Source organism: Procambarus clarkii, chromosome 71 (genome assembly GCF_040958095.1).
Source record: "Procambarus clarkii isolate CNS0578487 chromosome 71, FALCON_Pclarkii_2.0, whole genome shotgun sequence".
Taxonomy (NCBI): domain Eukaryota; kingdom Metazoa; phylum Arthropoda; class Malacostraca; order Decapoda; family Cambaridae; genus Procambarus; species Procambarus clarkii.
In genome coordinates, this window is record NC_091220.1 from 22,005,383 (window position 1) to 22,018,994 (window position 13,612).

General features: G+C 35.9%; 1 protein-coding gene across 2 annotated transcripts in view; it reads right to left on the reverse strand.

The window, feature by feature from the left end:
* The window catches only part of LOC138356326 (uncharacterized), an 11,878-nt gene extending 1,848 nt beyond the window's left edge, over positions 1 to 10,030 (reverse strand). The window contains exons 1-3 of one of the 2 annotated variants that reach the window (XM_069312298.1): positions 9,931 to 10,030; positions 5,413 to 5,519; positions 2,885 to 2,991 (exon numbers count right to left, since the gene is read on the reverse strand). In XM_069312298.1, the coding sequence (XP_069168399.1) occupies positions 2,885 to 2,929 (45 nt within the window). In that variant the 5' untranslated portion in view covers positions 2,930 to 2,991; positions 5,413 to 5,519; positions 9,931 to 10,030. Of the gene's footprint in view, positions 1 to 2,884; positions 2,992 to 5,412; positions 5,520 to 9,203; positions 9,334 to 9,930 lie in introns of those variants that run through there. The other variant, XM_069312297.1, reaches the window with a different exon arrangement.
* Between the last annotated feature and the right edge of the window lie 3,582 nt (positions 10,031 to 13,612).

Below are 13,612 nucleotides of genomic sequence, written 5' to 3' on the forward strand. Positions count from 1 at the left end.
AATATTTTCCTTCTTAACTATTACAAAAATCAACGAATTTGAGTAACTTTTGCTTTTGTTTTATTTGTACCTTAAACATAACACTGAACAATCAATTATGTGCCACCCCACCTTCCTTCATCTGCAAAAAAACTAATCAAAAGACATATGTACAAGGCTAAAAAAATTCAGCAACACTTACCATACTCAGGCTAAAATAATGGCATTTACTATTTTTAAAAGATTATTAGCAAATTTACAGAAATGGTGCATTCGGAAGACAAAACCAATTTTTCACTTTTGACAATTGAGCACCTGCTACATCCAGATTCTAGGGAGGAAAGGAAGGACGATCTTACTGGATCCCATAGCCTCTCCGAGGCACAAACCAGGCTTTTACACAAACCCCCCCCCCCCTGCACCCGAGCTTTTTAAAATAGTAAATGCCACTATTTTTGCAAAATTATTACGAGATCTATTATTCTAGAGAATAATGCATATAAATGCATATATGCATATAAATACAAAAGTAAATCAAATCTTATCCTTGTATAATATACAAGCTGATGTGAGATCCCTGTCTACAGGTGGACTGGAACTATTATCCAGTAGGCAGTCTACTGTATTTTATCAAACCGTTATTAGTATAATAGATCTCGTAATAATTTTGCAAAAATAATGGCATTTACTATTTTTAAAAGATTATTAGCAAATTTACACAAATGGTGCATTCGGAAGACAAAACCAATTTTTCACTTTTGACAATTGAGCACCTGCTACATCCAGATTCTAGGGAGGAAAGGAAGGACGATCTTACTGGATCCCATAGCCTCTCCGAGGCACAAACCAGGCTTTTACACAAACCCCCCCCCCCTGCACCCGAGCTTTTTAAAATAGTAAATGCCACTATTTTTGCAAAATTATTACGAGATCTATTATTCTAGAGAATAATGCATATAAATGCATATATGCATATAAATACAAAAGTAAATCAAATCTTATCCTTGTATAATATACAAGCTGATGTGAGATCCCTGTCTACAGGTGGACTGGAACTATTATCCAGTAGGCAGTCTACTGTATTTTATCAAACCGTTATTAGTATAATAGATCTCGTAATAATTTTGCAAAAATAATGGCATTTACTATTTTTAAAAGATTATTAGCAAATTTACACAAATGGTGCATTCGGAAGACAAAACCAATTTTTCACTTTTGACAATTGAGCACCTGCTACATCCAGATTCTAGGGAGGAAAGGAAGGACGATCTTACTGGATCCCATAGCCTCTCCGAGGCACAAACCAGGCTTTTACACAAACCCCCCCCCCCCTGCACCCGAGCTTTTTAAAATAGTAAATGCCACTATTTTTGCAAAATTATTACGAGATCTATTATTCTAGAGAATAATGCATATAAATGCATATATGCATATAAATACAAAAGTAAATCAAATCTTATCCTTGTATAATATACAAGCTGATGTGAGATCCCTGTCTACAGGTGGACTGGAACTATTATCCAGTAGGCAGTCTACTGTATTTTATCAAACCGTTATTAGTATAATAGATCTCGTAATAATTTTGCAAAAATAATGGCATTTACTATTTTTAAAAGATTATTAGCAAATTTACACAAATGGTGCATTCGGAAGACAAAACCAATTTTTCACTTTTGACAATTGAGCACCTGCTACATCCAGATTCTAGGGAGGAAAGGAAGGACGATCTTACTGGATCCCATAGCCTCTCCGAGGCACAAACCAGGCTTTTACACAAACCCCCCCCCCCCTGCACCCGAGCTTTTTAAAATAGTAAATGCCACTATTTTTGCAAAATTATTACGAGATCTATTATTCTAGAGAATAATGCATATAAATGCATATATGCATATAAATACAAAAGTAAATCAAATCTTATCCTTGTATAATATACAAGCTGATGTGAGATCCCTGTCTACAGGTGGACTGGAACTATTATCCAGTAGGCAGTCTACTGTATTTTATCAAACCATTATTAGTATAATAGATCTCGTAATAATTTTGCAAAAATAATGGCATTTACTATTTTTAAAAGATTATTAGCAAATTTACACAAATGGTGCATTCGGAAGACAAAACCAATTTTTCACTTTTGACAATTGAGCACCTGCTACATCCAGATTCTAGGGAGGAAAGGAAGGACGATCTTACTGGATCCCATAGCCTCTCCGAGGCACAAACCAGGCTTTTACACAAACCCCCCCCCCCTGCACCCGAGCTTTTTAAAATAGTAAATGCCACTATTTTTGCAAAATTATTACGAGATCTATTATTCTAGAGAATAATGCATATAAATGCATATATGCATATAAATACAAAAGTAAATCAAATCTTATCCTTGTATAATATACAAGCTGATGTGAGATCCCTGTCTACAGGTGGACTGGAACTATTATCCAGTAGGCAGTCTACTGTATTTTATCAAACCGTTATTAGTATAATAGATCTCGTAATAATTTTGCAAAAATAATGGCATTTACTATTTTTAAAAGATTATTAGCAAATTTACACAAATGGTGCATTCGGAAGACAAAACCAATTTTTCACTTTTGACAATTGAGCACCTGCTACATCCAGATTCTAGGGAGGAAAGGAAGGACGATCTTACTGGATCCCATAGCCTCTCCGAGGCACAAACCAGGCTTTTACATAACCCCCCCCCCTGCACCCGAGCTTTTTAAAATAGTAAATGCCATTATTTTTGCAAAATTATTACGAGATCTATTATACTAATAACGGTAAATAAATAATAAATAGTAAATAAATCAAAATCAGTTACATTATTTTATCTTATTCATAGCATAAATGTTCTCGAAGATTACTAAAAAGAAATTGAATTAGACTACAGCAAATTGGCAAACTTTACCTTGTATCTGTTTCCACCGAGTTTGTTTGGGGCGTTCTTCAACATATCAGCAATACTTGTCTCAACATCTCTTTCAGTTGCATTAGTGTGGGTGTTGATACAGGCTTCTGGAAATTTATAAGAATTAATTAATATATATAATTATAATTCACTTTGCTATTCCCCATTCCACAGTCCTCTCGTCCTTCCCACTTCCCTGTCCCCACATCATCCCCACTATTCCCACTTCCCTGTCCCATCGTCCTCCTTACCATTTTCCCCTCCCCTGTCCTTCTTCCTCCCCCACCATCTCCCATTCACCTGTCCCTTTGTCCTCCCCAGCATTCCCCTGTCCCCACCATCCCCAACTCCCCAGTCCCCTCGTCCTCCCCACCATTACCCTCTCCTCTGTCCCCTCGTCTTCCCCACCATACCCCCCTCTCGTCCTCCCCACCATTCCAAACTACCTCATCCGATGCATTCTATAATGGTCTGATGCTTCCATCAGAAAATTGGGAACATCAAATGATCTGATATTCCCATCACTGAAAAATAAGAACAGCTAAAAAAATGAAATGAAAAAAATAAAAAAATAAACTATACTCATGAAATGAACAGTATGGTAAACAACACAGCTCAATTTCAATGCAATGTCACACAAAATTATTAAATCGAAATGAAAATAAATTGAAATCTATGAAAATTCAAATTATCAATACAATTGGAAATATTGAAATAATATCGCAACATAATATAGTGTGGGTTGCTCTTACGTGCAACAGACGGTGCTGTTTTTCAAAAAAGGCATGGTTTTACCTGTCACAAGTGTGGCATCTATACTTATACTCACGAAATGAACGGTATGGTAAACAACATAGCTCAATTGCAATGCAATGTCACAATAACATTTAATAACAATAACATTTAAATATACTTTAAGATATAATCTAGAAGAAGATAAGAACATTGAAACGGTTCATGAACTCGATTTCAATAAAGGACACTATGGGGAACTTTGAAAAACAGTTAATGAGTATAATTAGACAGACTTGTTGCTAGGCAGAGGAGTAAATAATGAGATATATGGCAAATTTTGCAAAATATACGGCACACAAACATTCATACCCAAACAAAGCAAAATGCTAGGTAAGAACAAAGCAGTTGGCCCGTAGGGGAAAGGAGATACCCACAAGACTGGAATACAAGTCATTAACAAGCACACAAGTACTACACTACACAACAACCGCACTACTACCAGAACTGGACGAATCACTACCAAAACAACACATTGCACATCACTACCAAAACAACACAACACAACACAAGCATTGGCAAAGAATTATAGACCAGTTGCACTAACATCCCACATAATAAAATTATTTGAGAGTGATCAGGAGTCAGATTACTAGTTTTATAGAGACCAATGACCTCCACAATCCAGGCCAACAAGGATTTAGAGCAGTTTCTATGATCGAGCCACTGAGATCTATAAAGAATTCTGATCAAGAAAGAGATCTAGGGGTGGTTTTAGATAGAAAACTATAACCTGAGGATCATATTAAGAACATTCTGCGAGGGGCCTATGCTACACTTTTTAACTTTAGAATTGCTTTTAAATACATAGGTCAAAAAGTTTTAAAAGTTTTAAAAGTTTTTTAAACCTCTCGTGTATCATGAGTGTGTTAAAGCATCAGATGGTGCATTCAGATGATGAATATTACCTAGTTCCTTCATCTGGGAAGAATGAACACATATTGGTGCATTCGGATGATAAAAACTAACTACTGTAGTTTAATTGATCAACAGACTGTATATCATATGCAGACTGTATGTGGATCTGCGGGCCACTCCAAACAACAGCCTGGTGGACCAAGCTCCACCAGGGCTAAAGCACAAAGTGATATAGATGTGATAGAGATATTATATATATATATATATATATATATATATATATATATATATATATATATATATATATATATATATATATATATATATATATGTCGTACCTAGTCGCCAGAACGCACTTTTCAGCCTACTATGCAAGGCCCGATTTGCCTAATAAGCCAAGTTTTCATGAATTAATATATTTTCTCTATTTTTTTTCTTATGAAATGATAAAGCTATCCATTTCATTATGTATGAGGTCAATTCTTTTTTTATTGGAGTTAAAATTAATAGAGATATATGACCGAACCTAACCTATCTTTATAGGATAGGTTAGGTAGCTGAAAATGTTAGGTTAGGTAGTCGAAAAAACATTAATTCAAGAAAACTTGGCTTATTAGGCAAATCGGGCCATGCATAGTAGGCTGAGATGTGCGTTCTGGCTACTAGGTACGACACATTATATATATATATATATATATATATATATATATATATATATATATATATATATATATATATATATATATATATATGTATATATATATATATATATATATATATATATATATATATATATATATATATATATATATATATATATATATAATATATCGGACAATTAGTAAAAAAAAAAAAAAAAAAAAATTAAATTATTTTACCTTGTACCTAGATCCACCAGGCCTGTTTGGTGCCTGTTTCAGTACTTCAGACATCTGGAAGGTCACATCCTCCTCCTCAACTTGTGGATGTGCGTTGATAGATGATTCTGTAAAATTAAGTTATTTATATAATAATAAATTCAGTATAACAATAATATTCTGTAAAATTAAAAGTAATTTATACATCAATCAGATAAAACTCTCCAGAGATGGTGATACACAACATATAAAGGACAAGCTTCAGAACAAAATATGCATTTAGGAATAAGGTTTTGTACATGTAGGTAGCACATGAGAAAATAAGTGGAAGGTGATCAAGTTTATATTAACATGTTAATGACTTTGTTAAGGCTTTGCAAGAATGAAAAAATATTAATAATATAATATCACCTACCAATTAATTGTACATCATTTATAAGTCAATTATTTGCATTATTATTATTCAATACTAATGATATAAAAATGCATTTTGTAATCTACTATTTATGCAAGTATTAAGCACAGGATCATGAAATAAACTGCAAAATACTGTAATGGATAAACCAATTAATTTTACATTTTCCTATAGCTAAGTCAGTCAGTTCTATTAGCAGCAGAGAACAATTATGCCCAACCTCTATTAAATGAAACAATCTTAAGAGCAAGTGATAGAAATATAATCATTTATGCTTGGGATTATGGAATGGTTCCAAATATGAAAAATATCAAGTTTTTTGGTTAAAATTTTTTAACTTAAAATTTACATTTTTAAGTGAATTTATGACCATAATAATTGAATCACTAATATGATTCACTAATATATAATCCTAATAATAATCACTAATATATAATCCATTGAGCATGCTGCATCTCTTTCAGTCTCTTTGCAATTTGAACAAGAGGGTTTTTAATTGATCGAACCATATTCTTAAAGTAAAGTAAATGAGATGTATTCCATATTTTGCAAAATATACGATGAAGGCACACAAACATTCATGCCAAAACTGAAGGGCAGGATTTATGAGGAGACATTAGAGGCATTAAATATTCCAAACTAGAAGACAGAAGGAAAAGAGGAGATATGATCACTACGTACAAAACAGTAACAGGAATTGATAAACTTGATAGGGAAGATTTCCCGAGACCTGGAATTTCAAGAACAAGAGGTTATAGATTTAAACGAACTAAACAAAGATGCCGAAGAAATGTAAGACAATTCACTTTTGCAAACAGAATGGTAAACGGTTGGAACATGTTAGGTGAGAAGGTGGTGGAGGCCAAATCCGTCAAAAGTTTCAAAGCATTATATGACAAAGAGTGCTGGGAAAATGGGACACCACGAGTGTAGCTCTCCATCCATCTGATTGATAACCCAAATGAATTTTTCATGGATATGATACCAACATCAAATCATAAATCAGATGTGATCCTATCCCCACTGGATTTTGAAGAAGCCATAGACAGTATGCCTATGCACTCTGCACCAGGCCCTGACTCTTGGAACTCTATATTCATCAAGAACTGTAAAAAACGTTATCGCAGGCCCTTCACATTCTTTGGAGACAAAGCCAAGATACTGGCATTGTCCCTGACATACTAAAAACCGCAGAGATAGCACCGCCCCATAAAGGAGGAAATAAGGCAGAGGCAAAAAACTACAGACCGATAGCACTAACATCGCACATCATAAAAATCTTTGAGAGAATGCTAAGAAGTAAGATCACAAAATACATGGAATCACAGCATCTCCATAACCCCAGACAACATGGTTTCAGAACAGGGCGCTCTTGCCTATCACAGTTGCTGGACCACTCTGACATGGCACTAGATGCCATGGAAGACAAACAAAACGCTTTGACAAAAAAAAGCCTTTGACAAATGTGACCATTGTGTTATTGCACATAAAATGCGTTCAAAAGGAATTACCGGAAAAATAGGCAGATGGATATACAACTTCCTGACTAATAGAACCCAATGTGTAGTAGTCAACAAAATAAAATCTGGACCATCAACCGTAAAGAGCTCAGTCCCCAAGCGTACTGTGCTTGCTCCAATACTTTTTCTCATCCTCATATCGGACATAGACAAGGACACAACCTATAGTACTTGATCATCCTTTGCAGATGACACTAGAATCTTCACGAGAGTAGGCAACATAGAGGACACGGCAAACCTCCAATCAGATGTAAATCAGGTCTTTCTATGGGCTACAGAAAATAACATGGTGATTAACGAACATAAGTTTCAGCTCATGCGCTACGGAAAAAATAAAAAATATAAAAACGGAAACCACTTACAAAACTCAGTCAAATCATAACATTGAACGGAAAAGCAACGTAAAGGATTTGGGTGTACTGATGTCAGAAGGCCTTACATTTAAAGAACACAATAAAGTAGCCGTCACAACTGCAAGAAAAATGACAGGATAGATAACAAGAACTTTTCACACTAGAGATGCTATACCGATGATGATAGTTTTCAAGACGCTAGTGCTCTCTAGAGTGGAATACTGCTGCATAATGAAAGCCCCTTTCAAAGCTGGAGAAATTACTGACCTATACTTATGCATTTATCTTCGGTTTAACACAACAGGCACCAGACACACGCTAGGCATCATACACACTAGGATAAAACAAACATTAGGCCAGAAGTCAGAAAAGAATTCAAAGAATTTTACTGGAAAGGCTTGCTGTTAGGAAAGGAAGTAATTGAGATGAATTAATGCACAGTATGTCAATTTTGTGAAATATATGATAAAGGAACAAAAACATTTATACCAAAACAAAGATGCAGAACTAGGAAACAGGATTTGTTCAACTGAAATTTCAAGACGGACAGAGACCAAAAGACACAAAAATGGAATCAATATACGAAGAGGCCAAACCCCCAAACATACCAGTAATACAAAGAGAAACAACTACACGGCAGTGAGGAGAGAGGCAGAAAGAAATTTTGAAAAAAAGGAACAAACAAATGTAAAGTAGAACAAATCATATTCTATAAATACAGCAACAACCAATTGCAGGTAAAGGATAATATTCAGAGCTTTTAAATGCATGGATGGCGAAATACTCAAGAAATTGTTCACGACTTTTGTTAGACCAAAGTTGGAATATGCAGCGGTTGTATGGTGCCCATATCTTAAGAAGCACATAAACAAACTGGAAAAGGTGCAAAGACATGCTACTAAGTGGCTCCCAGAACTGAAGGACAAGAACTATGAGGAGAGGTTAGAGGCATTAAATATACCAAATATACTACACAAATATATATACTACACATGCACAATAAACTACCCTACACAGGCTGAGTATGGTGTGTACAATAAATTATTAGCTAAAAGATAAGACTGAGTTTGTATAAATGGGGGTTAAGTCAGAGTGGGAAAATGTAAGTGGAGTGCCTAAAAACCCTGTCCTGGGACCTCTGTAATTCATAATATATACAAATAATTTAGACTCAGGTTTGATCAGCAATATTTGAAAATTTCCAGACGATACAAAAGGGATTTTTTTCTGGATTCAGGATTATTTTTTTATGGCTGAAAACAGGTTTTCAGCAATAAAAGAAATACAGTATTGCTGGAACAACCGTCGACATCTTCAAGAGAAAACCTGAACATCTTCAAGAAGTGAAGATGACCTTGAGAAGAAGTATAGGTTGGGAGAAGTATAGGTTAGGAATTGTCTCCAAAGAATTCTCAAAGAATTACTCGTTATTGCTATCCAAGATAATTAGACGAGCCAAAGCTAAATACTACGAAGATAAATTTACCCAAATAAAGAGTACCTTACCTAAAAATATGTATGTACCTTACGTAAATAAACATTTGATTTTGAAGTGCCGGACAAACAAGGCTGTGGTGGATATGTGGGCCTGAGGGGCCTGTCCAAGCAACAGCCTGTTGGACCAAGCTCTCACATGTCAAGCCTGGCCTTGGAAGGGCTTGGTGAGTAGAACAACTACCAGAACCCTATAATGCATGTATCAAGGTGTCCAGGCAGTGAGCACCACATAATGCAGTGCAGTCCTGTAAGAATAAGCACAGTAAGTATGGGCATGGAGGGGGTGCAGCAGTGGCTTGTGAAGGGCTGGAGAGTAAATGGACATGCCCAGGGGTAAAAAGCATTAGGGTAACAGAACATAGCCCATAAAAATAGTAATGACAATGAATGAATAATTATATGAATGCAATAATACTTCATATCTCAATAGGAATACTAAGCAGGATGCAAGACAAGGTACTGGTGGTGATAGTGGTTGGTACAAGTCCTCACATCCCCACAGACACCAGTAACAGCCCTCACCTCCCAACACAGTACCCTTGTAGCGAGTTAATCTTATACTCGCTTCATTATCTTATAGCATAACTAATTAACACTAATTACAGAAGCTACACAGGTGATACTTTGGTGTGAGTTGAGCGCACTGAGCGTCGGTATCGCTACACCCTTGTTCCTTAACAACCCTTTGGACCTTTATTACAGAAAAATAGAATCAATTAATTTAATAAAATATAAAATATAAGTGCTTACTTACGATAATACTATCGGTGGAACACAAAATCTTCTTCTTCTTGATAGTAGGTGCAGTTTGCATGAAGGGTTAGTCCTCGCCATGACTGAACTGACGACAAAATGGCCGATGTGTTGATATGGCGTCAGGTGACGCTGTGACGTCACAGGTGAGGGACGCTTTGCGCATTACTCCCTCGTACTTAAAAAGTACTACAGGTACTTTTTGGTTTTATTTTTGAATATGGCAGAAGTTGGACAGCTTTTCAAATCATTATAAGGGAGTGAGTTCCATAGACTAGGTCCCTTTATTTACATAGAGTGTTTACATAGATTAAGTTTGACTCTGGGGATATCAAAGAGATATTTATGTCTGGTGGGGACGTGGCCATGTGTTCTATTACATCTGTCCAGGAAGAGTTTCAGAACAGGGTTTGCAGTTAGAAAAAGGGCTTTATAAACGTAATTTACACAGGAGAATGTATGGAGTGAATTTGTTTAGCATGTTTAAGGATTTGAACAAGGGAGCTGTGTGTTGTCTGAAGGTAGAGTTATTTATTGTCCTGATAGCAGATTTTTACTGGATGATGATGGGCTTGAGGTAGTTTGCAGAGGTTGAACCCCAAGCACAAACGCCATAAGAATGATAGGGATAGATAAGTGCATAATAGAGTGAGAGGAGAGCAGAGTAGGGTACATAATATCTGATCTTAAACAGTATACCAACTGTTTTAGAAACCTTTTTAGTTATGTGTTGTATATGGGTGCGGAAGTTGAGTCTCTTGTCTAAGTATAGGCTAAGAAACTTTCCATCATTTTTATTGCTAATGTTTACATTATCTATCTGAAGCTGAATTGCATTTGTTGATTTGTTTCCAAATAAGATATAGTAGGTCTTTTCTATGTTTTGTGTGAGGTTTGTTGGTTGACATCCACAAGTAGACTTTTTTTAATTAATTGTTTACAACATTATTTAACAGGAGTGGGTTGGGGTCAGAGTAGATGAGTAGTATCATCAGCCAACAATATAGGTTTAAGTATGTTAGAGACATTAGGGAGATCATTGATGTATATAAGAAACAGGAGGGTCCTAGGATGCTGCTCTGTGGCACCTTTACGGTAATTAAGTGGTAGAGTGGGAGAGGTTATATCATTGATGGCTTCATATTGGTGTCTGTTACTAAGATAGGATCGGATATAGTTTAGGGCAAGGCCACGGATTCCATAATGGTGGAATTTAAGTAAGAGGTAGTTATGGTTAACAGTATCAAAGGCCTTTCTCAGGCCGATGAAGAGTTCAATTGGAAACTCACTTTTGTCAAGGGCTGAGAAGATTAAGTCAAGCAGACTAACAATAGCATCATTGGTACTCTTTTGGGAGCGGAAGCCAAACTGACAGGGACTTAGTATATTGAATTTTACAAGATTGGAGTAGAGCTGTTTGTAAAAAAAAAAAAAATAATTTTGATAATATAGGTAGATTCGATATGGGTCTGTAATTATTTATGTCTGCCGTGTTACCTCCTTTATGAACTGGCGTTACTCTTGCTTTTTTAAGGATATCAGGGAAGGTATGACACTCTAGGGATTTGTTGAACAGCAGTGCTATGGATGGTGCAAGGGCATGGGTGGCACGCCTGTGTACCATCGATGGTATTTCACTAATGTTCCCAGCTTTGGTTTTTAGCGAGTGAATGATGGACACAACATCTGTAGGGCTGACCGGAGAGAGGAGAAGAGAGTTTGGATAGCTGCGTGAAAGATATGTGGTAACATATGTCTGAGTCTCTGGGATTTTTCGGGCAAGGTGAGCACCAAACGATGAAAAGAAGCTATTAAATTCAGTTGCTGTTTCAAGATCTGTTGCAGGTGTATAACCATCCTTGGAGATTTTTATCTTATTATGTGAATGTTGTTTAGCTCCTAGGATGGTAGAGATGGCTCTCCATGTGCTTTTTATGTTGCCTTTTGCTTCTTTGAATCTATTCTCGTAATAGGAACGCTTTGCTCTTATTATACTATTATTATACTTATATTATATTATTATTATACTTATTATTAATTATGCGGATCAGGACATCACCTGATCAAACACATCAAACATCGTTTGACCACCATCAAACACACACACGGCGAGTCATCTACGTAGGTATTTATTGGGTGCTGGTATTCATATAACTTTTGGTGACCGTTTTTGCTGATTTTCTTCTAGAGAATGTTATTGCGAACACGTTGGTACCAAAATGAAATACATAGCTCGAGAACTAAGGTCAGGAGAGTAAAAAGAGTATACACATTTTTGTTTTGACGCTTAATTAAGGTTATTGTGAGTACTCATCGCCTGCCTAGAAACTGGAACTAGTAATTCCATCTATCATACATATCATACAAGAGGAGCCACACATCTATGGATCATCCAATAAAATCAGCAGACTTCTAGATGTTACTACTGCTCGGCTTAGACTCGGTTACAAGTATCTCTGGGAATTCTCATTATCTGCTGATGTAGACCTGACCAAATGTAAACTGTGTCAACAAAATTATTCGCACACCCTCCGTCACTATGTGATGGAGTGCGAAAAGATACATGAATTTAGAGACAATTCTATAACCAATGTTCCAGCGATGTGTCAATATTTCATTCAAAATGATCTGCTACCAGAAATTTTAGCCAAATATCCCCAGTTTGCTAACTGTAGATAACAACTAAGTGATTGTAACCTATCCACCGCTGCCCACTGGATGGGGGACGGTGTGCAGGACAAACATATAAATTTTGATACTAGCTCTCCACATATGTCAGTTGCTTAATTTAGAACCTGTACTTGAGGTCGATCTCGAACCCATTGTTGATGTGATGACTTATATTGAATTTTGTAACTAGCTCATCAAGATTGTAACTTGCTTAGCTAAATGAATTGTGGGGTTCAGTCCCTGAGCCCATTATGTGCCTCTGTAACCCTTTCCACAACCGCCCACAAGATGGGTATGGGGTGCATAATGGGGTGGGGTGTCTTGGCCAAACGTGCCACATCAAAACCACAAGTTGACATTGAATGTGAATTAACAATGAGACAAGTAAGATTTATACTAATACATTTATACTAACTCTGTTGAGCGTTGACCATTTATACATCAAATCTGTTGATGTGAGCACTTTAGTTTAGTCTGCCGTTTAAAGAAAAAAAGAGCATATCAATGGTATATCACAGAAAACGAATTTATCATAAACTCATGTATTTGTCTTATCATATTGAACTGCATTCATATTTTTAATATATAACAATATGAATATACAAATTTCTGTAAATCCCCTACCTTGTTGGAATCTGTGGAAATGAATGAGCAAATGTGCTGGCTGAAGGCGCTGAAGGAAACCACATTGGTTTCATTTTGGATACAAATGTCCATGGAAATTCAAAATGGAAACTAATTATATAGTTGAACCTGCAGAGACGAGTTTAAGAATCTGTGTTGAGAGTGATGGACACAGCCTTCACAATTATACTTCAGAGAATGTAAACATCTAAGAGTCATTAGAAATATGTGTAGAATAATAAACCCTACATTGTTTGAGTTAGGGAAAACACCATTTGTGATATATAGATACTATAGCTGTTCCTAAAGATTCACCCTTTTTTGCACCAGCAAGATAACATATAAGATTTTAAGAGTTGACGAATGTTAATATTCTTGTTTGATAAACT